The sequence below is a fragment of the Leptodactylus fuscus genome, chromosome 8, assembly GCF_031893055.1.
Source record: "Leptodactylus fuscus isolate aLepFus1 chromosome 8, aLepFus1.hap2, whole genome shotgun sequence".
In the NCBI taxonomy this organism is placed as follows: Eukaryota; Metazoa; Chordata; class Amphibia; order Anura; family Leptodactylidae; genus Leptodactylus; species Leptodactylus fuscus.
In genome coordinates, this window is record NC_134272.1 from 41,539,742 (window position 1) to 41,567,607 (window position 27,866).

The 27,866-nt window shown below is 42.1% G+C and overlaps 1 protein-coding gene across 1 annotated transcript; it reads left to right on the forward strand.

Moving 5' to 3' along the window:
* Window positions 1–40: 40 nt before the first annotated feature.
* Window positions 41–27,735, forward strand: FAM234A (family with sequence similarity 234 member A). Its single transcript, XM_075285143.1, has 12 exons — window positions 41–132; window positions 8,271–8,565; window positions 11,144–11,257; window positions 12,658–12,849; window positions 14,461–14,591; window positions 15,169–15,301; window positions 15,482–15,629; window positions 16,047–16,187; window positions 17,635–17,713; window positions 20,394–20,546; window positions 21,320–21,416; window positions 24,111–27,735. Exons 2-12 carry the CDS (start codon window positions 8,298–8,300, stop codon window positions 24,314–24,316), a joined length of 1,662 nt encoding a protein of 553 aa, XP_075141244.1. The 5' UTR covers window positions 41–132; window positions 8,271–8,297; the 3' UTR covers window positions 24,317–27,735.
* The last annotated feature ends 131 nt before the right edge of the window (window positions 27,736–27,866 follow it).

Genomic DNA, 27,866 nt, shown 5'->3' on the forward strand with positions numbered 1-27,866 from the left:
ACGGAAAGACCGGAAGTAAAGGTCCCAGGATCTTCCGGGTCCGTGCAGCAAAAGATGGTCTGAATTTTTGTTCCGCCGCTAGTGCATTCCGTGTGTGAAGGAGGTGGATAGAGAACTTTGTACCAGGAAGGGGTGAGTAGAGCTGGAGGTCCCGGGGCACAGTGACAGGTTGCTGGGGTGGCAGCTGTAGAAAAGTAACAACATCATATTAGGGACCCCTAGTGGCGTCTGAACCTCGTGACTAGGAATGCTCGGTTATGTAGTTCACCAACAGCTGGGGGGTTCATAAGTTATGCCGAGTCAGGGCATGCTGGAAGTTGCAGTCTTACTGGAGCCTGAAAGTGTTAATTTGTTGAAGATTTAACTATTGTGAATGTCGCACGGAGGAGGCCTGGAAGTGACGCAGTATGTGATTTCAGCCGCATAGACAGAAGTAGGAGGAATGCAGCGCCCCCACATTGTGGCCTGGCAGCACTGCCGCAGATACTGTCATTATATGGTATAGTCAGCAGTCATCCACTGCCAGTATAGCTTATTATTATTATTATTGTTTATTTATATAGCACCATTAATTCCATGGTGCTTTACGTTTGGGGGTTACATACAATTCACAAAATATACAGGTACATATCATACTAATAGTGATCGGCTGGCACAGTGGGGTAGAGGGCCCTGCCCGCGAGGGCTTACAATCTATGAGGGAAGGGGGGTAGAGACAGAAGGAGAGGGGGAGACTGTGCAGATGGCAGTGCGGTGATAGTGTTATTGGAGGTTGTAGGCCTTCCTGAATAGATGAGTCTTCAGGGCCTTCTTGAATCCTGTGATTGTGGGGGTCAGTCTTATGTGTCGTGGTAAGGAGTTCCAGAGTATGGGGGATGCACGGGAGAAGTCTTGGAGACGGTTGTGTGAGGAGCGGATGAGGGCAGAGCGGAGTAGGAGGTTGTTGGAGGATCTGAGGTTACGTGTGGGCAGGTAGCGAGAGATGAGGTCAGAGATATATGGAGGGGACAGGTTGTGGATGGCTTTGTATGTTAGCGTTAGTAGCTTGAACTCAATTCGCTGGGCTATGGGTAACCAGTGGAGGGACTGGCAGAGGGGAGCAGCCGATGAAGATCGGGGGGTGAGGTGGATTAAGCGAGCAGCACAGTTTAAGGTGGACTGGAGGGGGGCGAGGGTGTTTGCCGGGAGTCCATGCAGAAGGGTGTTGCAGTAGTCTAAGCGGGAGATTATGAGGGCCTGGACGAGCATCTTGGTAGTTTCTGGGGTGAGGAAGGAGCGGATTCGGTGGATGTTCTTGAGCTGGAGGCGGCAGGAGGTGTTGAGGGCTTGAATATGTGGTTTGAAGGATAAGTCGGAGTCCAGGGTTACCCCAAGGCATCGGGCCTGTGGGACAGGGGTAAGTGGGGTTCCATTAACTATGATAGATGGGTCAGGTGGAGGGGCCATACAGGATGGGCTGAAGATGATAAACTCTGTTTTCTCCATGTTGAGTTTGAGAAAGCGGGAGGAGAGGAAGGAGGCTACGGCTGCTAAACAGTCTGGAACTCTGGCCAACAGGGAGGTAATGTCTGGTCCAGAGATATATATTTGGGTGTCGTCGGCATAGCAATGGTACTGAAAGCCATGAGATTCTATGAGTTGGCCCAGGCCAAGGGTGTAGATGGAGAACAGGAGGGGTCCTAGGACGGAGCCTTGGGGGACACCTACAGATAGAGGGCGTGGTGAGGAGGTGGTGTGCGAGTGGGAGACGCTGAATGTGCGGTCAGAGAGGTATGAGGAGATCCAGGAATGGGCCAGGTCTGAGATACCAAGGGATGAGAGAATTTCTGACAGGAGGGAGTGGTCAACTGTGTCAAAGGCAGAGGAGAGGTCGAGGAGGAGGAGGACAGAGTAATGGCGCTTGGCTTTGGCGGTTAGCAGGTCGTTAGTGACTTTTGTTAGGGCAGTTTCAGTGGAGTGCCGGGGTCTGAAGCCTGACTGAAGTCTGTCAAAGAGCAGGTTGGACGAGAGATAGGAGGAGAGTTCTGAGTGGACGTGTTGTTCGAGAAGTTTTGAGGCGTATGGGAGCAGTGAGATGGGACGATAGTTGGCAGGAGAGGACGGGGGGAGGGACGGTTTCTTAAGTATAGGAGTGACAGTGGCGTGTTTGAAGGCTGAGGGGAAGGATCCATTGGTTAGGGATAGATTGAAGAGATGAGTTAGGGCTGGAGTGATAACTTCAGTGAGCTTGGGGATGAGATGTGATTGAATCGGGTCGAGCGCACAGGAGGTGAGGTGGGATTTGGAGATTAGGGAGGAGAGTTTTTCATCAGTGATGGAGGAGAAACAGGTCAGGGATGGGGAGCAGCGAGTAGTTGGGTGGATGGATTGTCGGGGGAGTAGGGTGAGGCTGTCTCTGATGGTGTCAATTTTAGTTTTAAAGTAGGAGGCGAAGTCGTCAGCTGAGATAAGTGATGTCGGAGGAGGGGCGGGAGGGCGGAGGAGGGAGTTGAAGGTGGAGAATAGCTGTTTGGGGTTGCGAGAGAGTGCGGATATGAGTGTGGTGAAGTAGACCTGCTTGGCGGCGGTGAGTGCGTTCTTAAATGAGAGAACTGCTTCTTTGTACCTGAGGAAGTCCTCCTGGGAGTGGCTTTTCTTCCAGAGGCGCTCTGCAACCCGCGAGGCACGTCTCAGTTTTTTAGTCTGGTCAGTGTGCCAGGGTTGTCTATTGGTTGGTCGGGCTCTGGAGTTTGTGTAGGGGCTACAAAATCAAGGGCTGAGGTAATGGTGGTATTATAGAAGGCAGCAGCGGCATCTGTGTCCTGGATTGAGGATATGTCAGCGAGTGGTAGGAGAGAGTCTGAGAGGGTGCAGGTGTCAAGGCGGTTGAGGTTCCTGCGGGGGCGTGGTGGTTTAGAGAGTGGGGGGTCCGTTGGAGAAGAGAGGGCAGAGAACGTTAGCAGGTTGTGGTCAGAGAGCGTGGATGGAGAGTTAGAGAGGTTGCATATGGAGCAGAGGCGGGTGAATATTAGGTCTAGTGTGCCCCCCTTTGTGTGGGTGGCAGAAGAGGACCAGAGGGGAGACCAAAGGAGGTGGTGAGGGACAAGAGACTGGAGGCGGAAGGGTGGTCTGTGTTAATGGGGATGTTGAAATCCCCCATGATGATGGTGGGGGTGTCTGTAGATAGGAAGTGTGTGAGCCAGGTGGTGAAGTGGTCGATAAAGGCAGCGGTAGGTCCTGGCGGTCGGTATATGACGGCTAGTCGGAGGTTCCTAGATATTGCTTCCTAGATATTGCACTGGGAGAGAAGTGCCATGACCTGACCCTCAGCAATCTCCCTCCCCCGATAGGGTCAGCTTCCCTCTGGTCACAGCAGTATTCACATATTGTTTTTATTTACAGTGAGGCGCCCACCCTAATTTTTTTATTTTTTGGGCTGTCAGGTGTAGTCACGTCTGAAAGGGATTCCAAAATACAAGACTGTTAGCCCCCAACAGGTAGACAACTCGTCATGAGCATGACAGGAATACAGTTAGGTCCATAAATATTTGGACAGAGACAACATTTTTCTAATTTTGGTTCACATTGAATTTTGGAACAAAACAATTCATCTGTCATTGAAGTTCAGACTTTCAGCTTTAATTCAGTGGTTTGAACATTATTATTGTATAAAAATGTGAGGAACTAAAGCATTTTATACACACAATCCCGTCATTTCAGGGGCTCAAACGTAATTGGATTACACAATAAACTGTGTAGGCGGCCATTTTCTTGTGGCTGCCGGGCATGCCCAGTCGGCTCTGCTCGAGGCCCGATGGCAGAGCCGACTGCGCATGCCTAGCAGATTGAAACCAAGGATGGAAGAAAACGCAGGGAGAGGCCATTCCTGAAGAAGATGGAGGCGGCGCTGGAGATTTCTCTTTCAGCATTGGGGACACCCCCAGTGCTGTTTGAGCACTGGGGACCGCCCCCAGTGCTGTGAGAGAACTCATTTGCATACAGACAAAAACCGGGATTTCTACCGAATGGTGGCGGGGAAAAGACATCTAAAGGTAGGAGAAGAATAGCCTTTATTAAAGCTATTCCTATGTGTGATTGAGAAGAAAAAAAATTTGATTTTTAATTATAAAATCCCTTTAAGGGGAAATTCTGTCCCGGAATGACAGATCTCTGCCAGAAGGCCAGGAAAGGTGAATGATGAAGAAAAACATTCTCATCAGTCCCTGGCACTCATCTGTCCAGTGAGGCCCTTCTGTGACATCCCGGTTCCTTTCCTTAGGTGGCTGATTGTTCTCAGCATTCACCTACAGAGAGCTGGATACAGGTTAGTATGGTTTTTTTTTATTTATTTTTTTTATTTTACACCTTCTCCTGGCAGAAATATGTAATTTCTGGAAAACCCTTACAATATACACTCACCGGCCACTTTATTAGGTACACCTGTCCAACTGCTCGTTAACACTTAATTTCTAATCAGCCAATCACATGGCGGCAACTCAGTGCATTTAGGCATGTAGACATGGTCAAGACAATCTCCTGCAGTTCAAACCGAGCATCTGTATGGGGAAGAAAGGTGATTTGAGTGCCTTTGAACGTGGCATGGTTGTTGGTGCCAGAAGGGCTGGTCTGAGTATTTCAGAAACTGCTGATCTACTGGGATTTTCACGCACAACCATCTCTAGGGTTTACAGAGAATGGTCTGAAAAAGAAAAAACATCCAGTGAGCGGCAGTTCTGTGGGCGGAAATGCGTTGTTGATGCCAGAGGTCAGAGGAGAATGGCCAGACTGGTTCGAGCTGATAGAAAGGCAACAGTGACTCAAATAGCCACCCGTTACAACCAAGGTAGCCAGAAGAGCATCTCTGAACCCACAGTACGTCGAACTTTGAGCCAGATGGGCTACAGCAGCAGAAGACCACACCGGGTGCCACTCCTTTCAGCTAAGAACAGGAAACTGAGGCTACAATTTGCACAAGCTCATCGAAATTGGACAATTGAAGATTGGAAAAACGTTGCCTGGTCTGATGAGTCTCGATTTCGGCCCCTTGGTACCAATTGAGCATCGTTGCAACGCCAAAGCCTACCTGAGTATTGTTGCTGACCATGTCCATCCCTTTATGACCACAATGTACCCAACATCTGATGGCTACTTTCAGCAGGATAATGCGCCATGTCATAAAGCTGGAATCATCTCAGACTGGTTTCTTGAACATGACAATGAGTTCACTGTACTCCAATGGCCTCCACAGTCACCAGATCTCAATCCAATAGAGCATCTTTGGGATGTGGTGGAACGGGAGATTCGCATCATGGATGTGCAGCCGACAAATCTGCGGCAACTGTGTGATGCCATCATGTCAATATGGACCAAAATCTCTGAGGAATGCTTCCAGCACCTTGTTGAATCTATGCCACGAAGAATTGAGGCAGTTCTGAAGGCAAAAGGGGGTCCAACCCGTTACTAGCATGGTGTACCTAATAAAGTGGCCGGTGAGTGTACACTGCTCAAAAAAATAAAGGGAACACTCAAATAACACATCCTAGATATAATATTCATTGAATACCTTGTTCTGTACAAAGTTGAATGTGATGACAACAAAAGCACACAAGAATCATATGGAAATCAAATTTATTAACCAATGGAGGCAATGGATTTGGAGTCACCCCCAAAATTAAAGGTGCTCTATCATTTGGAAAAGTCATTTTTAGATAAGCACATCTTTGCATAGCCTTTAGAAAGGCTACTCCACACGTACCGTTTGTAAGTAAATTGCCTCAGTAGATTTTGAATAAGTCCGTTTTTATGTATATGTTAAATCCCACCGTGCATCGGAGGTGTCTGTGATCACAGTCTGCTCTATGTGCAGCAGAGATGAGTCATCAGCACAGCAGCCTCTGCTATACATGCACATAGAGCAGACAGTGCACAAAGACACTTCCAGTGTACAGAGAAGCTAATAAGCTAAATCTACTGAGGCAATTTACATACAAAAGGTATGTGTGGAATAGCCTTTCTAAAGGCTATGCAAGGATGTGTGTCTAAAAATGACTTTTCCCAATGATAGAGCCCCTTTAAAGTGAAAAAACACACTACAGGCTGATCCAACTTTGATGTAATGTCCTTAAAACATGTCAAAATGAGGCTTAGTAGTGTGTGTGGCCTCCACGTGCCTGTATGACCTCACTACAATGCCTGGGCATGCTCCTGATGAGGTTGCGAATAGTCTCCTGAAGGATCTCCTCCCGGACCTGGACTAAAAAGCATCTGCCAACTCCTGGACAGCTCGCATTGATGTGCTATCCTGGATGAGCTGCACTACAAGCTGCCACTTGTGTGGGTTGTAGAGTCCATCTCATGCTACTACGATTGTGAAAGCACAACCAACATTCAAAACAAACAATCAGCCAGAAAGCATTGGTACTAAGATGTGGTCTGTGGTCCCCACCTGCAGAACCACTCCTTTATTGAGTGTCTCGATAATTGCCAATAATTTCCATCTGTTGTCTATTCCTTTTGCACAACAGCATGTGAAGTTGATTGTCAATCAGTGTTGTTTGGAGTTAAATTGTGTTGCATAAGTGTTATATAAGTGTTCCCTTTATTTGTTTGAGCAGTGTATTAGGGCTGAAACCACAGCAAAATCAGCATGTAAGGGCTAGTTCACACGGGGGCAAGGAAGCGGATTTTGACAGCGGACTTCGCCTGAAAATCCGCCTCCATACAATGCTGGTCTATGGAGACCACTAGTGTTCTTTTTTCCGCTATCGTCATCTTGCTTCTGAGCTGCCTCTACCTGCAGACTCTACCTGCTCAGGGGGCTGAGGGCCTTCGGAGTCCAGGGGCCACTTCTTAGGGCCTTCTTCAACTCTGTGGTTGCTTCAGCCATCTTTTTTTGGTGTGGCCTGCTGGGGGAGCAGTATATCAACCAGGGACAGAAATAGACTTGACAGGTTTATCAGAAGAGCCAGCTCTGTCCTGGGGAGCCCCCTGAACACAGTACAGGTGATGGGTGACAGAAGGACACTGTCCGTGGTGACCTCCATGCAGGAGAACAAATCCCACCCCATGTATGGGACCTTGATGAGACTTCACAGCACTGTAAATGACTGTCTGCTCCACCCCAAGTGTGAGAAGGAGCGCTATTGCAAGTCCTTCCTTCCAACCGCGACCAGGCTGTATAATCTACATCAGTCCAAGCGAAGATCACTCCGTACAGAAAACTAATGATTATGATTATGAAGTCTTCCTTCTTTCTTCTTCTGTTCCTTAGCTGCTATGGACTCCTAGTATATCTTCTCTTCTCAGTATATGTGTGTCCTTGTAATATATTACTGTGTATTATCCTGTAATTGTATTACTATGCTGCTGTAACATGCTGAAATTTCCCCACTGTGGGACTATTAAAGGATTATCTTATCTTTCTTCAGGCGGAAGCCGCGGCTCAGCGACCTCTGGTGTTGGCCCATTCATTTGAGCCGACTCCGGAGGGGGAGGCCGCGATTGCAACGGTCGTGTCAGGCGGGTTTTGACCCGAGAGTGACGCGGCTCCCCGCGTCACTCCCGGTGCCAAAATCCGCCCCATCGGCCCAATGTGTGAACTAGCCCTAACACAAGTAAGTATCGCAGCTGAATCAGCACAGAACTGAGGCAAGATTTACAATAACAATATGTTGGACCTGGCCTAAATCTTGGCATGAATTTAAAGTGCCTGCACTTTGGAGTATACAGATTATAATCTCTTACATCAAGCCCTGATCTCAGTTGGCTCACAATTTAATTTCTCTACCTACATAAAATTGGGTACCTGAGAGACAATCAATGCAAGTCTGTGCAGATCATACAAACTGCATGTTGACATTTCTCCTGGTTGGATTTGCACTAAGAACATCTAGAAAAAAAATAGCAATTTCTTGCACAAGCATAAACTGAAATGACACAAAAATAAGGCAAAAGAGAATTTAAACAGTAACTCCAGTTAGAACTGGCTCACTATGTCTTGACATGTTGTAATATACAGGTTGAGAGGTGTGCGCCTCTGTTCTATTGTAAACCTCAAATAGTATGATATATCATCTGTCTACTGGGCTTCTATACCCAATGGAGAACTAAGAATCTGCTAGCAGAAGCCACTGAGGTTGTATGGGTTTCTGGTCCTTACTACAGGCTTTATTGGTAGTGCACAGACAATGGCTTCTGCTGAATGTCCCATATTTTCCGTTAAATGTGGGTCTTGAAGAATTTTAAAATAACAAATTCTAGGATTTCCTTATAATTTCCTTCTTCTTTTCCAGAAAACAATTGTGCCTTTTGCTGCTACCATGAACAACAAGGATACAGATGGAGAAGACCGACCTTTAAAAAATAATGATGGAAAGGCTCTAGAAAATAACAATGACGCCAGTGGAGAAAAGGATGTGTGTATTAAAAAGAAGAGCGGGCTTTCGCGTTTGTCAAAGATTCGCACTGCTGCATTTTTTGGGGCATTGTTTCTTTGTCTTACAGTAGTGTTTGCTTTTTCATTCATAATTCCATGCCCAGTGAGGCCTTTCTCTGAGAGAACATGGAACGTGCAGTTTAACAACTCTGGTAGGTTTGCTATTCCGAAAAAAATAGTAGTATATTTTGACAAAAGTGTTTTTTTCTGTGATGGCACTAAAATGTTTACATGCAACTGTTACATGTGTCATATATATATATATTATTATATTTAATAACTTCTTCCCATCACTTACCCGCCCTTCCACTTCCTAATTTTTAAACTATTTGAGATAAGGACATGTAAAAGCAGTGAACCTGTCCCATTGATTGTGGTGCGCGTCCTCCTACTCTCTCATCCCACTCACTACACTCTATATGTACCTATCTAGCAGCACTCGTTGAGAGGGGTGAGAGAAGTGCTCAGTAAACTCATAGATGCTGATGTCTGTACTGTCTATGGTATCTAAAGGATTAACAGTTGTACCACTATTGGCCCTCAACAATGCAGTCACTAAAAAAATGATAACATCATATAATCTGAAGGGTGGAAAATGTGTGGCCAGCTGTCAATAATAGCCATGTCTGAAAACAAGATATGTAGAAATCAGATTGTCTGTACTGGTGAAAATTGTTTTCTCCCCAAAAATCATCTAGATACCAATGTTTATGTACCAAAATGTAAAACTGACATTTAATATGCACTGTAATACAGACATATTGCAATACATTATAAAAGCTATAAGTCATCTGTATGGGACTAACATAAAAAGTAAAAACACATTTTCTAAAATATTTTTTTAAAAAAAGAAAAAAAATCCAGTTTTCTGTAGAAGAATTTTTTCAAAAAGCCATGCACTAGAGAAAAAAATCTTTCCAAAATATCATCTAGACACAAATTTTTAAAGGGATCCTATCATTCAGAAGTAATATTTTTGTCCCTAACACGTCAGAATAGCCTTAAGAAAGGCTATTCATCTCCTACCTTTCATTGTCTTCTCCGCGCCGCCGTTCGTCCGAAATCCCGGTTTTCGCCGGTATGCAAATGAGTTCTTTCTCAGCACTGGGGGCGTCCCCAATGCTGTCAGAGAACTCTCCAGCTCTGCCTCCATCTTCTTCAGGAACATCCTCTTCCTGTGCCTTCTTCTGGAGCAGGCTTTGAAGTTTGTAGGCTTCAGACAGAGCCTACTGCGCATGCCTGCGGCCACAAGAAAAATGGCCGCTTACACAGTAAGTAGGCGGCCATTTTCTTGTGGCCTGTGTAATAGATCCTTCTTCCCTGTATTAACTCACAATTTCCTAAGATAGTTCCTGAAATTCGTTTTCTGAGACAGCTATTTAAATGTCAAAGCATCCCCATAAAGCACACCTCAGTTTTCATTAAAAGTTTAAATACGTGCAAGGGTCTTGCTGGATAGTCTGTTGTATGGCGGTGTAAGTCTTCATGCATAATGTCCTCTCAGTTTTTTTGCTGCTAATAATCAAATTCTGGCTGAAACACTCTTAGATTTCTGTATGAGGCTGTAGTCGTGTACAATAAGAAGTATACTGATTCCCGTATCTACTGCTGATACTGTTCTACAATACTGCCAGGAGTAACTATACAATTGCAAACAATTACCGGAAAAAGCCCAAGTGACTATAATATAGAAGATCCAGGAACACTGGACTGTAAATACATGGAAAATACATGCAACCAAGCAGATAAAACACTAGAAAAAAAACAAAACAAAAAACAATATAGGAGCACAGGCAGTAAAGCTGCTTGCTGACTGTGAATAATATTCCATCTGTAAGCACACAAGCAGCCAGAAGTAGATATAAGTACAGTGAAGACTTTTCTTACATTGTAAGGCTGGATTCATACCTGCGCTCGTTGCCCGTTCGGGCATTCCGTCCATCATTCCGCTTGAAAAATGCAAGCATTTTTCAGGCCCCCAAGCAGATCTGAAGAGCAGGAAATCCGAATGCAGGTGTAATCCTAGTGTAAGGGGCGATCACACTACCGTCGGTGTCTGATAGCTAGTGTCCGCTGCTAATGTCCGTTCAAAATCTTGTGTGGACATTAGCATCGGACACTAGCTTTGTCCGTGACATTATGCATTAATTTAAATGGAAATCGGGTGCGTTCTTTTATTGCCCGTGGGTGTCCTTAACTGTCCATTCCCAAAGATGTCCGACTTTTCAAGCAGACGGCAAAACCTGACATAGGGAATGCAAGTTACTTTATTACCATCCCTGGCTTTCTGGTTGCTGTTTTCACAGTACTCAATGAGCACTGTGTCTACAATTAAAGAAGCAGCCACATGCTTCCTTCTCCTGATTCAGTTATCATGTGATTGGCAGGTAACTTCAGAAGGTGGTCACTACTAGCTCTTGCCACAGCTTTTACTAGGGCCCCGAAGACAAAAAAAACTCTTATACCAGTATTCAAACATAAAAGACACTTTCTTATTTTCATTTTAAGATTTTCCTGGATATAAAAAAATAATATACTTTGAATAAAATAAAACACATTATTTTTTTTCAAAACCCTCATGTATTAAAAAGAACTGTCTGCTCATGAGTGGAAAATGGCCCATTGGTAGTCTTATTCTAAGGCTGCAATAGCAATAATGCTCCAATATATACTTTATGTGTTGATAATCTTGTAATAAGCCTGTCTTCTTTTTCTTTCCTTGGGGTACAGTTGGTTATCCATTTCTGGCTACAGAAGATGTGAATAAAGACAATGTACAAGACGTGCTTTTCATTTTTAAAACAGACATTGATGGCAAATTAAATGTATCCTGTGTGGACGAAGGTAAAGCATGCTACTTTCTCAGCGTCACTTTATGAGTTTATAAAAAGCTTACACATCAGTAATGTAGCCTGCAGGATGATGAGGAAGCAGCTAGTTTAACAGCCACATCCTGTAACCAGAAGCTGAGTTTAGCAAAGCCTGTAGGGCTGTTTCCAGTTTAAAGATGTATTTTCAGCTCGCTTTTTCATCTAGCCTCCCTGCTCCATGTCCCTGGATGAAGTGTGGATGACATTCCTCTCCATGATTTTTATTTCATGCAAGCAGCACTGTGATGACCCCAGTTTGCTTCAACTTGCATGCCTCTGATGCTCATAAGTTTGCATCTGTATGTAAGAGCTGCACATGCTCAGTAGTTGTTCTGTAGACTGTAGAAGCGCGGAAAAAGGGCCAAGTAATTAGCTACTGAGCACTCCACGGCATGCATACTCAGAAGACCCTGTCTGTCCTTGGTGAAAACTGACTGAATGCCACTGTGCAAGCATGGCCATTACTGCTCGAGGGCTGCATTAGCTATAACTGGAAAGAATAGGCAATAAACGATGAGGAGGTTGTTGGGTTGGAAAGAGGGGATACCTTCAAAACAGTACATATTTGTTAAAGGAATATATATTTGCAAAAAGTATTGTTATAAATTAAATAGTATAGCTAAAATGGGAATGCCCCTTAGATACCCTCCCACTAGAGGGCTTATTTTTTTACTTTTTCTTTTTAGAGAATGGGCAGGGCTAGTTAATGGGATAAAAGAAAGATATTCAACTTGCAGGTCTCCGTCTCTACTGTTCTATTGTTTTCCAAGTAGCCTATTGCCATCTACTTTCCAGTACAGTTTAACACACAGGTAATGCCCTATAACCGGTCACTGCTGCAGCCAGTTACTGAGTGAGTGGCCATTCTGCCCTTTTTTCCAAATATGTTATCCCACCCAAGAACTCCTTTAATTCATACTGTTCTAGGAGTCTGCCACCACCAAAATTGCTTTTAAACCATTTTATGTTGCTCTAGTGCTGGTTAGTGAGATAGTGAATATAGATTTTTATTTTTGTGACTATGCAGTATTTCTGCAAAAAAAAATCAGCTTTTAATCAATAAGAAAATCTGGTGCACATAGGGAGAGACTAGACCTGCCAAAGCATCTGTTTTCATCTTTGGTCACCGCCTAGCATCATCCCTTTAAATAAAGAACAACAGGTCCTAAGGTGTTGTGATCACAGGCAAAAATGTTTGCACCAGCAGACTTGACCAAGCCTTGGTAGCCTGTGCTCCCACTAGTGACAGGTGCATGTAGCCAGAATTCAGTATGCGTAGGACATGTAACTATATATCAAAAAATGAGAAATGAGCACAAACTTCTCCCAGCAGCAACAAATAACTGATGCATCAATATCAATCCATCTTTACAGGCTTTCAGTCGCCATGCTTCTTCTTATCTGCCTTGTCTGGGACAAATGGAAGTACAATCTGGGTCAGACCTGTTTCTGATGGTGAAGTGCAGTTAGTGGACTGCAGTATACGGAACCTTGGTGGTGTGGACAGTGTTGGTTGTCTGCTTATAAAGAAATCTGGCTTTATACTAGCAATTGATTCTAAAACAGGTACGATTTATTATGTACAGTTTAAAATAAATATAGATGGGGCCACACGGTGGCTCAGTGGTTAGCACTGCAGCCTTGCAGTGCTGGAGTCCTGGTGTTCAAATCCCGCCAAGGGCATAAAACCATCTGCAAGATGTTTGTATGTTCTCCCCCTGTTTGCATGGATTTCCATCCCACATTCCAAAGACATACTGATTGGGGGGGGGGGAGTACATTGTGAGCTCTATGTGGGGCTCACAATCTACATTTAAAATAAATAAATATAGATGATGATTTAGCAGTATGAAAATCCAATTTTGAAGTCTATGTGGGGGGCCTGTGACTTTGCAGTTGTAACAAACTTCTTCAGGAATTTGCATAGATGAAGGTTTGTGGATCTCTTCCAAGTGCTGTTTCAATTGCTAAACTCCTTCAGCTTTTAATTTGTAGATTTCTAGAATACTCTTAACAGGTTTATTAAGGGTAGGTCCTCTTCATAGGAAAATATCAATAATTGGAGTAGAAGGAGAGAATAAAACAAACCAATCCAGAATAAAAAGAGGAGTTAGTCCTTCACCATAGACTATGCACTTCTGTGTGAATGTATTTACCCAGGGTAAGTATGAAGCAGAAAGGTCTTCCTCCACTCAGATGTCCAGACCCAGTCATGGACTCAACAATATTGCAACAAGAGAGACAAATGAACAGAAGGGCTCCCAACAGGAGGGGTCCATCATAAATACAGGAAAGCATAAACTCGCCTATAGAGCGAGTCAGCAGACCCCAGTCCACAAATCATAGGACAGCCTTGAAGAATATTCTCCTGTGGAGTGAGCAGTGCAATAACCAGAAGGGTTCCAATAACAGTGTGACTGTAATTACACAAGGGACTCAAAGTGCAGGAAGCCTTGTGGAGTAGAGGAGTTAGTAGCTGCCATATAGGTGCTCATTCTCAACATCCACAAGGATCAGTTGTTTTACAAATAGACAGTTTATCTCTCAGTAGTTCTTTGGCAAGTGGACGGAAACCATAGGGCAAAAATAATAAATATAATGTGTATAAAATATGTATGCCTATGCATCATAAACGCACAAACCTCTCTCTCTCCCTCCCTCTCTCTCCCTCCCTCTCTCTCCCTCTCTCTATAATATATATACAGTACAGACCAAAAGTTTGGACACACCTTCTCATTCAAAGAGTTTTCTGTATTTTCATGACTATGAAAACTGTAGATTCACACTGAAGGCATCAAAAATATGAATTAACACGCGTGGAATTATATACTTAACAAAAAAGTGTGAAACAACTGAAAATATGTCTTATATTCTAGGTTCTTCAAAGTAGCCACCTTTTGCTTTGATTACTGCTTTGCACACTCTTGCATTCTCTTGATGAGCTTCAAGAGGTACATTTTTGAAAATCGCGGTGTTTCTACACTGCAGTTTCTACTGCAAAGTGGGTATAGGATTCGCCTGAATCCCATCCACTTTGCCCTTATTGTAAAGCGTTGCGATTTTACCTGCAGTGTTTACATCCCGTGGGGCCCCAGCCTAAAAGGGTTTTCAATTTTTGCTTTTAACAGATATAGACATTTGCTATTTCCTTGTCATACACCAGCTTTTGTGTTGCAGGACATACTTTGTGGGAAAAACCAACGGGATTTGCATCTGAGTCCACTGTTATAAAACCAGCATTAAAAATTCCAGATGTGGATAAGGATGGTGTAGAAGATCTTATGGTTTTTCTTTTTGAGGAAAATGAGGTTAGAAAAATGTGTGGGTGAATGGATTGTCATATTCACCAAAGGTTGCTAATCAGACCAGATTTACTAGACTTTTTTTTTCTTCCCTTTACACATTAGATGATGCCTGCATGACCATCATTTCATTCAAACTATATGTCTCATACTAAAGTCTGATATATATGAAATTTATATTTTTAGAAATGTCTCTAATTTCTAAGCTAAATCCAGAATTCTGCTAGAATTCACATTAGCAGAAACCGGTGAAGCAGAAATGACAGTTGAGCCGAACACTTCCAAATTTGCATCCTGAAAAAAGGACACAATAGACTGTTTTTCAACCTTGTATTGTTTCCATGTTGCATCCAAAGGACACATGTTTATTGGAAAAAAATACCCCACTGTGAATATCCCATTAACTTGTATGAGTCTGTGACTGTCCATTAAAAAAAAGAAACAAAAACATATCACTTGGACAACATAAACAATGCATTTATGTGAATAACCCTTTACCTATATGTCAGTTTTCAAAGGCAGCCAGTTGAATTTTGACATTTTTCATAAAATTTCATAAATTTTTCTTTGTTCTGTTTTATAGCTTCAGAGTGCTATATTTTCGGGGAAAAATGGAGACCATATCGGACAGAAGTGGAGGATTGGTACTGACCAACCAAGTGGTTATTACACACATGTGACAAAGTCAAATGCACAATATGTCCTGTTCTACAAAGGTGAAATAATCAAATAAATTGCCTTAATACATTCTTATGTACAGTTTTTAAATGTTAGAATGTTCTGACCTATATGAACAGTGCCCTTTAAAATGTATGACTTGTGATCATATTTGTTTCCTAAGAATCTATATTAGAAAGGAAAATGATAAGACTGACAAATTTGCTGTCCTCCGACAGGTAGCTCTATCACTGCATATTCTGTCAGCGACCTTTGCGCCCACACTGCAGGACCTGAAGCCAAACAATTACCCTCCATGCAGGATACAGACTGGGAGTCACAGCGGAATGTTTCTGCAGGATTTATTCCCATAATAGCTTCTTCCAGGTGACTCAATTGATGATCTTATACTGTACATTAATCTTGCTTCAGTTTCATATACACTGAATGTAGTGGTAGTGTGCACGGTAACCAATGTTCTATTTAAACAGGCACTCAGCACCCCAAGCAGTAAGACCTCATGCAGTCATACATTGATCACTTATTCTGAAAATTGTTTATAAAAGATTTAATTAGCCAGAAAACAAGGATGGTGTGAACCCTGTGTCCCCATAGTTTAAAAAACCAAAAAAAAACCAAACACCCTTATACTCTTTACACGTACCGTGCTCCGTTTCTCATTGCAGTCAGAGCAGATCACCTCGATTTCAATGAAAAACTATTCAGGTGCTGAGTGTCCCAATAGACCTGGCAGGTTCCCTTTTCTTTTTGTACTTATTTATCTTTCTTCTATCTTTATTTTAGCTTTGGTAAAATTCTGTATATAATAAATGTTCCCGGAAGATATTATAACAACATATTAGTTGTTAAATCTGAAGTTTCTGAATTGCTAGATGGTCAAAAGTTTCAAGCACTGTGGTCTGTGAATACAACAAACATTTTAAGGTAATGCTTACAGCTTATATTTTGCATGTTTAATTTTTTTAAAATAAATGTAATTTCCAGGATTGGAAAACATTATCACTAGATCAGGGCTGTGGTCAGCTGTGGGTTGGGACCTGTGTTGGGTGAAGTCAGAAAAAAGTTATCAACTCCAACTCTGGCTTCAAAATATAATTAAGTATTTTTAATTATTCAATGTTTGATATTGTACATAGTTTGATAAGATACATAGTTTGTTGTAGGGCCGGGAAATTAATCAAAAAATAACCAAAACCGAACCTCACACTAGATAACCAATGTGCACATTGGTTTTTCAATACTAGCCTCTGCCCGCCACTTCGTCTGGGGGTTGTTGGCGTCAATGATCAGCAAATATATTCAGCAAATTGCTGTCGTCGATGGTTTGCCTGCTCCAGGGTTTCGGCAGCTCTTAAGCTGTCCTACCGCTGAATTTGTTTCTCACGCTGTGCCTGTGACCGTTCCGGCATCTCAGCAGCTTGCTGGGGCACCATATAATGAGCGTGTTGTTGGTGTTGATGAGCTCGCTGGGATGTCATATATTACCCTTTTGCTTGTCAGTGTGTGTGTGTGTGTGTATACATTATCTATCTATCTATCTATCTATCTATCTATCTATCTATCTATCTATCTATTGTGGAGGAGTAAGCTCAGCGATAGCAGCAGTGGACCCAGATAGTCAGAGACAGACACACAGACACACAAAAATCTGGTACAAACAGGTTTTACCCTGTGTGTTTATTTTTGCAAAACTGGCAGAAACAAAAAAGGCGTTAACTTCAGGCAAAAACAACAAAACAAAACCTGCTCGGCTGAGTTGCTAACTAAACACTTGAATGCTAACTATACGTATGGCTTGCTCCAACCACACAGAAAACTAAACCAAACAAAACAGAGGCTGTGTTCACACAGGTCTCACCAGTGGACAGGCTTTTAGAGACAGGACCCGGCACCTCCTCTCTCCCCCAAGAACTGCACAGGATTGAGGTCTTGACAGGGTTTTATAGGCCTGTAATGAGGCCCAGAAGGATGTTCCTTACAGAGTGTCAGAAACGCCCTTCTGACTGTGAAGAGCTACAGTACCGATAGTTCTTCACCCGGGGCACAGATCAGGAAGAAAGCTGAAAGTGCACTGAATTCAGCGCATTGTCGGCTTTCCAGCGGTATATAACACCGCATGTGCCCAAATCCATGAAAGGTCCTCTTTAATGTTCACACAGGAATAATTTTTCATAGAAAATGTGTCTTCAATATAACTGCGTATGTAATAGGGCTTATCTCATACAAGAGAATACTTTAATAGAGCAAATGAAGTTAATTTCTTGCATTTAAGTACAATGAGACAGATATAATATACTGTGTATTATGTGTAAACACAATGCACACTACTTCTTATAACAGTTTTGTAATTCTTTAGTGTTTTATTTTCTAGTAAACCAGCTCTGGGATTTTTTAAGAGAGATGTCTTATCTATCATAATGGAGCTTGAGACTGAAGTAAATAAAAAGAAGGTATGTAGTAGTTTTGTTTTTTGTTGTAAACAATTCTGCATGAACCGTTTGTATAGTTTTACTCTGTGTATGCTGGACATCACTGTATTGGCATTTATAAGATACTAGTAGAAGTATATTTCATTTTCTGTTTGTGTACAGACTGTCAGAAAATGCCATAAGAATTGTCACTGGTCTATTTTGTATGTGTAGTTTAAATATGTTTCATTTTATAAGAATCCTGATATCCATTATGGCAGCCCAGTATAGGTACAGTCTATTTATGGCTGTGTTGTTATGGAAACCTGGTAAATTAAATGTGAAGTTATATTGGCTGATACACATCATAAGACTGAATATTTAAGGACCTGCCAACTGCTATTGACTAATGTCTCACATATTAGTAACCTTTATATGAGGCACACAGGGGTTAATATGAGGGACATGATGGGGTTTATTCCTATTAATGTGAGGCACATGGAGTTACTAACACTAAACTAATAATCCCAAATGCCTGACATTAATGAGAATAGGAACTAAAGGAAGGGACCTGTGTGCTTTTTACTTTCACTTTGCTAGCAGCTTACTCTCCTCCTCGGGGAACCTTTGCAGGGTGCAGACGGCAGGAGCTATCACTATAGCAGGTAGAGACCTGAGCGATTAAGCTCCACCCCCTGGGTTTCCTGCACCCCTCTCATTGGAGGGCAGTGAGAGAAGGGGAGTGTCCTTATGCCTCAGCTCTAGCAGAGCACTGAAGGGACGCTCCGACTTCATTTAACTCTTGCAGGTCCTGTGCTGCTGGCGTGCCAGTGAAATATGGCAGGATAGCCACTCTTGGCACTTGTGCCAGGGGTTGCCGACCTCTGCTGTAGAGGGTAATATGAATTTTGTGGCTTTCTATGGTCCAAAGTGTGTGAGATTGCAGAGATAGTGATGTGAGTTTGGGTTTTGTGGGGGTCCTGGGAAAAACGTATGTGCTCTATTGTGACGAAAAATAGCCTATTGCGCAATCCTGTGTAGTAACTATGTTTGTGGAAAATTTCATCCAAATCGGTGGAGCGGGTTTTGCGTGATTGAGGAACACACATCCAAACACACAAACCCACAAACAACATCCAAATTCACAAACTTTCACCTTAATAATATTAATAGGATGTTTGAAGTCTGAAATGTGGCAAAAGGTTGAAAAGTTCAAGGAGGGCCGAATACTTTCGCAAAGCACTGTATATATTGTGGGAGGGTTGGATCAGTGGTAGCAGCAGCGGACCCAGACAGCCAGAGATGGACACAAAAATGCAGGTATAAACAGGGTTTTACCCTGTGCATTTATTTTGCGAAAAACTGTTAGAAAAATAAACAAGCCTTAACTTCTGGCAAATCGGTAACAAAAACACCTTGCTCGGCTGAGCGGCTAACTAAACAGGCAAATTCCTAGCTATATGTGTGGCTTGCTCCAGCCACACAGACAGAACTTAAGCAGCAGTTCACACTGGAATCTCACCAGTCTTCACAGGGAAGGACAGAACCTGGTACCTCCATACTCCCCCAGGAACTGCCCAGGACTGAGATCTTGTCAGGCTTTATAGGCCTGTAATGAGGCCCAGCTCCCACCTGTGCATGAGCTCCTTCCTGCTGTAGGATAAGAAGTGGTTAAAACAAAACCCAGGTGAGGTTTTTTTTCTACAACCTGTAATGACCTCTCTTACCACACGTATGTAAGGAATCTGGAGGAGATATAGCGTCCTTTCAGGGCTTTACCTGTCACTTTCTCACATATATGTACTATCTATGTATAGAGACAGTGCAATGAAAGCTAAAACAAGATGTCTAGAATTTACTATTTTTTTTTCTGATTTGTCCAAGAGTTATCTGTGTAGCAATAGATGTTCTATTTATTTTTTGTCCTTAGTGTATAAGAGGTTGTCTGATCCCCATCCCAGACGTAACATTGATCTTGAACAGAAGGTCAGACCAAATATAATATGTTTTATTAAAGGGAGTCTATCATTGCCCCCAGCTACTTTAAACCGCTCCCATAATGTAGTAGATGCTGTGAGCAGAATAAAAACAATACTTTTCTTAAGTTTCAGAGCCCCAGGAATGTGTAGAAAAAAACACTTTCATTCTGATGAGGATCTTGGAGCACAGGGGGAGGGTTTTTCTATTACTGAGCACTGCTGCATCATCACTAAACATGGCCATCCTGCATTTAGCTCCGCCCCTTCTTCCCAGGCAGTGTGATTTGATCCTTCTAGTGTCAGTTGATCCTCACACTGCCTAGGGGAAGGAGCTGAATGCAGGATGGGCATGTTTGGTGATGATGCAGCAGTGCTCAGTAATAGAAAAAAACTCCCCATGTGCTCCAAGATCTTCATCTGAATAAAGAATGTGTTTTTTCTATGCATCCCTGGGGCTCTGAAACTTAAGAAAAGTATTGTTTTTATTCTGCTAACGGCATCTACAAAACTATGGGTCAGTTTAAAGTAGCTGGGGTCCGTGATGGTCTCCCTTTACAGTCTCCCTAAACAGTTTTGAAGACCCTTCAATCCATCACAATGTTCATGATGTATAAAATGTGACTGCTCTGCTTCTGTTTTCCTTTTTCTTTTGTAGATTTTATTTTTCAGCAGCCATATTATGGGATCAGTTATATTCTCACTCATGTTTGTCTATTCTATTTCCACATATTCTTTGTGTCCAGGTCATTATTGTCGACAGTAATAGTGGGGCTTTGCAATGGGAGTTTGAACTGAATTTGCGAGTTGCCAGACAAAACCCTGCCGTGCTGAATACAGGGGACCACCGCTCAACATTTCTTTTCTGGGGAGCAAATTCTCCAAATTCCAATAGCAGTGTAAGTCTCTGACCATTCACATCTACATAAATCCAGGCTATAGCAGATTTACATTGACTTAAAATAGGCATCACAGCACCTCAGGAATGGCAGCAAGAATAACAAGAGTAATGACACTAAGAGTATACACTTGACCCTAAATTTATCATGTTTAGTTTCAATCACCTATGATTAACATTGGTTAAAGTAAAGTCTAATAACTGTGTAATATACTGTATCATCATTGACTTTGCCCATACTATTTCAGTACATTATTTATTTGCAGTATAGAAAGAAATCCGGGGGTTAGAGGGTACCTGTAGTTAGGAGTCAAGTAGGTGGCCCACACCAATGATTGACAGCCTTGGGCACACTGAGATAGCTGTCAGTCAGTGAGTTAGCATGCCCAGCAGCGCAGAGATATAAATTACTAGTTATACTAAATCTTTTGAACAGTTTTTTCAATGTGACAGGTTCCCTTTAAACAACTTATGATTTGTTTCTAGTTTTATGAATATCCAGTACAGCTCAGCTTAGTTAAACAGGAATATCCAAATATCATTATCATTAAATGAATAACTACATGCACTCCACATTTGTCAGTGTGCATAGGTTGCAGAGTGCATTTTGAAGAGGACTTTTGAATGGACGGACAGATTAAAAAAATAACACACCAAACACGTCATTTAGCATTTTGTATTTTTTATAGAACAATACTGTACTGTACAGGCCCTCTTCAAGTGCTCATCACAGCCGATAAAACATTACATTGACCTAATGTTCTTCCTCTGTAGATGGAATTAGAAGAATACCTCTTTATGTTTCACCCATCCCACCCAAATGCTCTTCTCCAGCTGAACAACCATACTGAAAATATAATCACGTTTAGTGGTAAGTTCATTTCTCAGTGATTAATAAAAAGCAACTATTACATTACTATCACTGCCTTACTTGCCATAATGTTAAAGGGATTCTGTCAGCAGGAGAATCAATACCAAACTAATGCCAGTAGCTTGTAGGGCTGCTTATGGCACTTTCCAAAGATTCCTTTCTTATTCTACTTTGCAGCTCTATTTTCATGAAAATCATGAACATTTTTATAATTATGAGACTGTTCGTATGCACATTAGCTCTTTAGGGGAATTTCTTCAGTTGGGACTTCATTCTCTGCTCTAGATAATGGCCCCTAACTACAGACAAAATGGGAGATATAAATTTTCAATTCCATCCAAAGGATGTAAATAGATGACTAGCACTCAACAGAGATGTCCAGAGTATTGTTCTTTATTAAATTTCAAGAATATGCATTTCAGGGAACAGGTACCTCTTTATCAAGTGGAGTACTCCACTTGATAAAGTGCTACCTGGATGTTAGTTTATGGAATTTAATAAGGACATCTGGACATCTATACTCTGGACATCTCTGGTGAGCACTAGTCATTTTTTTACATCCTTTGGATGGAATTAAGAAACTTGTACTAACTCTTAGTCTGGACCATGGAGCTCCACAGATATGACCAAGCTGCAACTACTTTTGAGCCATAGCAATCTACATGCTTTTTAGGTTGTTGTGATCCTATACAACCACACCAGGTGAGAGTCCATCTTCACTGGTCTATTTGTTTTGATTTTGATTCGATCCAAATTAATTTGTGTTGAATTGCGTTCGCCCCTTCCCGACATTCACCCTAATAGTAAGGCACTGCTGGGAAGGACTTCCCGCAAACCACTGCAGAAGCATGGTGCTCACACAGAAAAAGTGTGCGCGTCCTGCTTTGCGGGTGTCCTCCATATGTAATGGCTGACACTGTCCTTTAACACCCCCTGTCAGAGCTGATCTCTGATTGTGGGTGTTAACCCCCATGTTTGACCGCGGCATCTCAGGGGTTTTATTATAGACTGGGGTCCTGATTGCCACCCTGTGACGATCTCAGGGGATGCCGCTTCTACTATTCGGGAGCCTGGGGTCTGACCAGTGACCCTGGGTCTGTCCATCCGCATACCTAGTTGATCCTGCCTTGAATGGAGACTGTCAGCCTATGCGTCTGCTCGGGCTGACAGCCTCCTATACACTGCAATACATGTGTATTTCAGCGTATACCTATTGAAGCTGCAATCAGAATATCACAGAATATCAGAATTCCATATGGGGACAAAAAAAGTAAAAAAAAAAAAAAAAAAAAAAAGTAGTGGCCCCTACACAGTATTATATGCTCCCAAGACCCCCTCAGAGCTGGTGCTATTATTATACTCTGTAGTCTTCTCAGAACCCAGAGTATAATTATCAAAGGCCCAGGGGAAGTAATTAAAAATAACAAACAGTAGTCTGCATGTCCTCCTCGCTCCTCTTCTTCCTTGCGACTGAGGTCCGGCTCCCCAGATGCCCTCTAGGACCTGTGATTGGGCCTCAGCAATCTTGTAGGGTGTGATGACATCATTATGCCACGTAACCGCTGGGAACCAATCACAGGCCCCAGCAGTGAGGCCTAGAGAGCAAACCTACGTCACCGGCCGAAAGAGCTCCAGAGTGGATGCTGAGCCCAGGACAGGTGAGTATAAGTATTTTTTATTTTTTACCACCTCCCCTGGCCTGGTATCTAATGAAAAGGGGCCTGGTGATCACCAGGACCCTCTCCATTAGCACCAGGCTTTCCCTGATCTCTATCATAGTGGTTTGGAGCCAGGGCCATCTCCAGCTGGCTGTAGGCCCTGTACCCTGTGCCACTGCCCTGTCGACACCCCTGATCTCACCTTGGAGGGTGCCCAGGGGGACATGTAGCATGGCGGAACCCCTTGGATGCCGCATTCATGTTTGACTGTAGCATCCAAGGGGTTAAAATCCCCAATTGGAGCTGTGCTCCCACCAGAGATTATGGAGCATGATGTTAGCTTTCAGTTACAGCTAACACCCGCTCACGATGCCGCCTGCGATTCGTTACCACAAAGTGTGAGGAAATCTGTATTCGATACAAATGGAATATTTCCTGAATTTCGTATCGAATATCACTTTGTGAGCTTGAATTTGCTCATCTCTAAATAAATATGACCATTAATTTGACTGAACTGCTGCTATATCATGTGATTGACTGGGGCAGCATTTGACTGCCTAATATTCGTTTACACCCTTAAACTAATATAAACTACATACCAGAGCAGCTAAATAAAATTATACACCCCAGACCAGACCTCCTTTTATACAGTCCCAATAACCGATTTTCCCCTAATACAGACCCCAGACTTGAACTCCTCTATTTACAAATCCCCTCCCCTCTAATTAACCCATACCAGACCGCAAAATAACCATTTCCAGATGTCAGTCCACTTCTACCTGTTCCTCTTTGTCCTGGTGCTAGTCAGTATCAGAATGCTGTCTGCAGGGTTGCAAGGTTGTGGAGGAAGACTTCCCTTTTCCACACATTCTGGAAGAGTTGGCAAGTGTGTTGTGTTACATCCTCTTTAATATGCTAATACTTTGTGGTCTTATTTGGACATCTGTAGTCTTTCTATGTCATAGCTATGTACAGCAGGTATGATAAAGTTACTATTCCAGTTTCTAACTATCTTTTATTTTGTTATGTTTCTTAGCTGCCCTGTTTGAGCGCAGCCGGCATGCTTGTTACGTTTTGATGACTGGTCCCAACATGACAGAGGACCCTGGCACTTTGATGGTTTCGAAGAGGAAGTTAAAGGAAGACATCAGTAATGCAAAAGTCATATGGTTTGGCAATGAAGAGGTCAATACTGAGGCGATAAGAGATGATTTTTTTAGAATGAGATACTCTAGTCACTAGCATGAAGAAACCGATGTAGTGAACTCTGACAATTATAGTTTCCTGTATGACCTCAGTCCTCTTATAATGAAGACATATAATGCCTTCATAGTGTCAGATGCGAGGAAACTGTCCAGTACTAAAAAGAAACATTGTTTTTAGTGCTTTTGGTTCACTATCTGATGCAAGCCCTTAGCGTCTTTCTTCAGACCAGGCTCTGCCAACTGTTATACATATCCTTTACAGATTCTGATGAGGCTGGTGAATACAGCCAGAGACTCTACACTAACACAATGATCTCACTGTGTCTGCTTGCTGCTGTCAATGACTTCTTTTACGATAAATTGTCTTTACATCTGTTACCACTCTCTGTATCTAAATATAATCTGATCCAGTCTTATACTAATGGTTAATAAGCCCTAGTTTGATTTTGCAGGGTTTTTTGAGTAGGCTTAAAATATAAGCCCTACTCTAAAAATAAGCTTTAGTCAGTGCCTGCAGCACTAGGTTATGTCACATGACTTGATTGAAAATAGGCATACTGTAGCTCCCAACCACCCTGGACAAGTGCCCCGATACTTGCCGCCACGGTAGGGCAAATTCCGCTCACCCACTCCAAAGTCCCATCTCCTGCCTACCAAGTGCCGCCTCCTTAATTACGCCTCCCAACCGCTATTATTCTGTGGGCTTGGCTACCTACGTGACGAGATGTCAGGTGCCACCCCTTCTCGTGTGTTAGAGAGAGAGAGTGCCAGTAAGTTTGTTTAAGATCCACTGACACTGCGCCATCAATTGTGAATGTATATTAGGGTTAAGATTACTAACCCTAGCCATTTTACAAGATTCATCCGGAGCAAATCAGAAGATTCTGATTCACTCCAGTGCCTGAAAAATAAGAGCTACCCCGAAAATAAGCCCTAAATATGTCTTATTTATGGAGAAACATGGTAATGATCATTAACTCTGGCAAAATGTATAACATCATAGTTATATTCAGTGACAGAGGGTGAGATAAACTATGCGGACACAAAATATACGCTGAAACATCTAAATATAGATCTTAGCTATAAAGAAATTGCTATTAGTGATTTCACTGTAAACAGGATAAAACTTTTCAGCATTATGTAATTTAATTTCTAATTATGAAATGATTATTAGATTATGTTAATACAGAATGCAGCCGATAGGATCACAAAAAACATTAAAAGGTGATATAGATATAGAAAGTGAGGAGGCCTTTTTTTGAATTGCTTATTGGTTCACTTTTATAGTGAATTTCCACCATTGAATATGGGTAACATTTTGTACTGATACATTTCTTAATACAGCATTTTTGCAGTTGGAGTTCTGTTCTCCTGATACAAAGCACTACAATTCTTTCATAGATGTAACAGTAAAAAGGTTGCCCAGTATTAAAAGAAAATGTTATCCTGCACAACCAGGATTAAAAAACAGACACTCCTTTAAAGAAAAAAACAAACAAACATCGCTCATCTGTGTAATCTTCCACTGCTCCTGTACCACTATTCTAGTAGTCTGTGCCAGTGTTGTTGACGTGTCCTGCTGTGATGATGTGCCAGATATGTGCATGTGACTGCTTCAGCCATTCGATGGACTCCACAGTCTTTTGGCAGCCATGCAGGTATTGACACCTAAACCAAAGATTAGAATGTCACTGCAGGACAGGTCAAGCAAGACTAGCCAGTCTTCTGGAGTGGAAGGAAGCACTGGAGATTAAACAGGTGCATATTTTTTGTTTGCTTTAAAGCATTCCCTGATCCCAGTAAAAAGACAAAAAAAACATTATTGCAGCATGGTGTTAAAACAAGAAACTGCAGGGAAATAATTAAGACTGGTGTATTTTATCCTGGTTTTTTCCCCTTCCCGACATCCGCCGTAATAGTACGGCGCTGCCGGGAAGGACTTCCCGCAAACCGCCATTGTACTACTAACATGAAGTATAATGTGTTACGAAAAAACAATCTCAAAGTCACACGTCCGTTTTGAAAAATCGAGCTTGGTCAGGAAGTCAAAAAGTGCCATTGGCGGGAAGGGGTTAATGTCTTCTGTGTCAGCAAAGGGCGCTTTTAATTCATCATGAGGCACTGCCTCCCACCTCCCCTGTACTTAACTCTAAATCCATGGCAGCCCCAGGGCTGCTATAGATTGTGGCGTCATTTATGCCTCTTTTGTGGTGTAAATGATTAAGAATATGGTGAGGGTGGAGGCTTTGCTCACGAGCCATCCAGTTTCAGAAAAGTGTTGATGCCAGCTCAAAAACACCATTTGTGACTATTTTAATCGCAATTTGACGATTTACTGGTAATATATGTCACAAAAATAGATCTGTTTTTGAGCTGTTGATTTGCTACAGAAGTAAAGCTGGCCATACACATTACAAAGCTTTTGGCTGAATCTTTCTTTGGCCATCAGCTGTCTTGCTCAACTTCCTCGCATAATTATCTGAGGCAAAAGTCTGTCTGTTCAGAATGGGGAGAGGGGATAAAGCAGACACCAGACTATCTATGGGTTACATCTTCTGAGAACTAAAGATCTGCAGGTGAAACCCAGCTCCCCAATCCTTAATTCCCCCAAAATCTGTCATCAGAGGTGAGTTGAGAGATTGACCATTCCTGCTGACATGAACTGCTAATGGCTATTAGGCATTAGGTTTACCATGTAATTTCATTATAACCCTGAGTCTATTGCTGCCTCAGTTAACAATATAATAAACCAACAGATGAATAGAATATTCACAGGACACTATCACTTATTAATATTACTATTACTTATTTCTAAGTCTCCATTTGATGTGGGGAATTTTTAAATTCCTATATAACTTAAATAGTTTTTAAGTTATTAAAATAATATTTAAGTGTTATTGTAAAGACAACCAATATGTTTCTAGTTAATTTGGCCATGATTATGATACTACTACATACTACTGTATTATTCTTGAGATTTCAGGTTTATAATTCCTGTTACTAGGCAGCGATGGGTTTCTAGTTTTTTCCTTTTGGTGTGTACTATGACACATCTATCTAAGATGAGCACTTCATATTTATTTATCCACTTTATAGAACTTGAAGAGATTTTACAACATTGTATTAATAGCCAAATGGACAGATATAGTTTATTAGCTCTTTAATCTAGTTCATGAATCTAATTTATTTTACTTTTTTTTTTTTAATAAGACGGTGCTGCACTTTACTTGAGTTCTACAAATCTGTGGTCTGAAATAACCCTGAGAAATAATGTATTAAAAATGACTTTGCAATGCTTGATGTGCCTTTGATTTCATTTATCAGCGTCTCTAATTCTCATGCTTTTTCTCATGTGGGTATTTTTTGCTGATAAATTTATGATGTGAAAAAGGGAATTGGGAGAACACGTAAGGATAAGAGCTAAATAATCCTGATGTAAATATATACAGTGAAAAGTCTTACATATCTGCAGTAAGCATAATGCTGTATGTCTGCTGTACGCAATAAATGATTGTTAATACTGTTACCTTGCTTGCTTTGTGGTTCTTATGTTCACTTATACTGTACTACTGTCTATACTAATACTA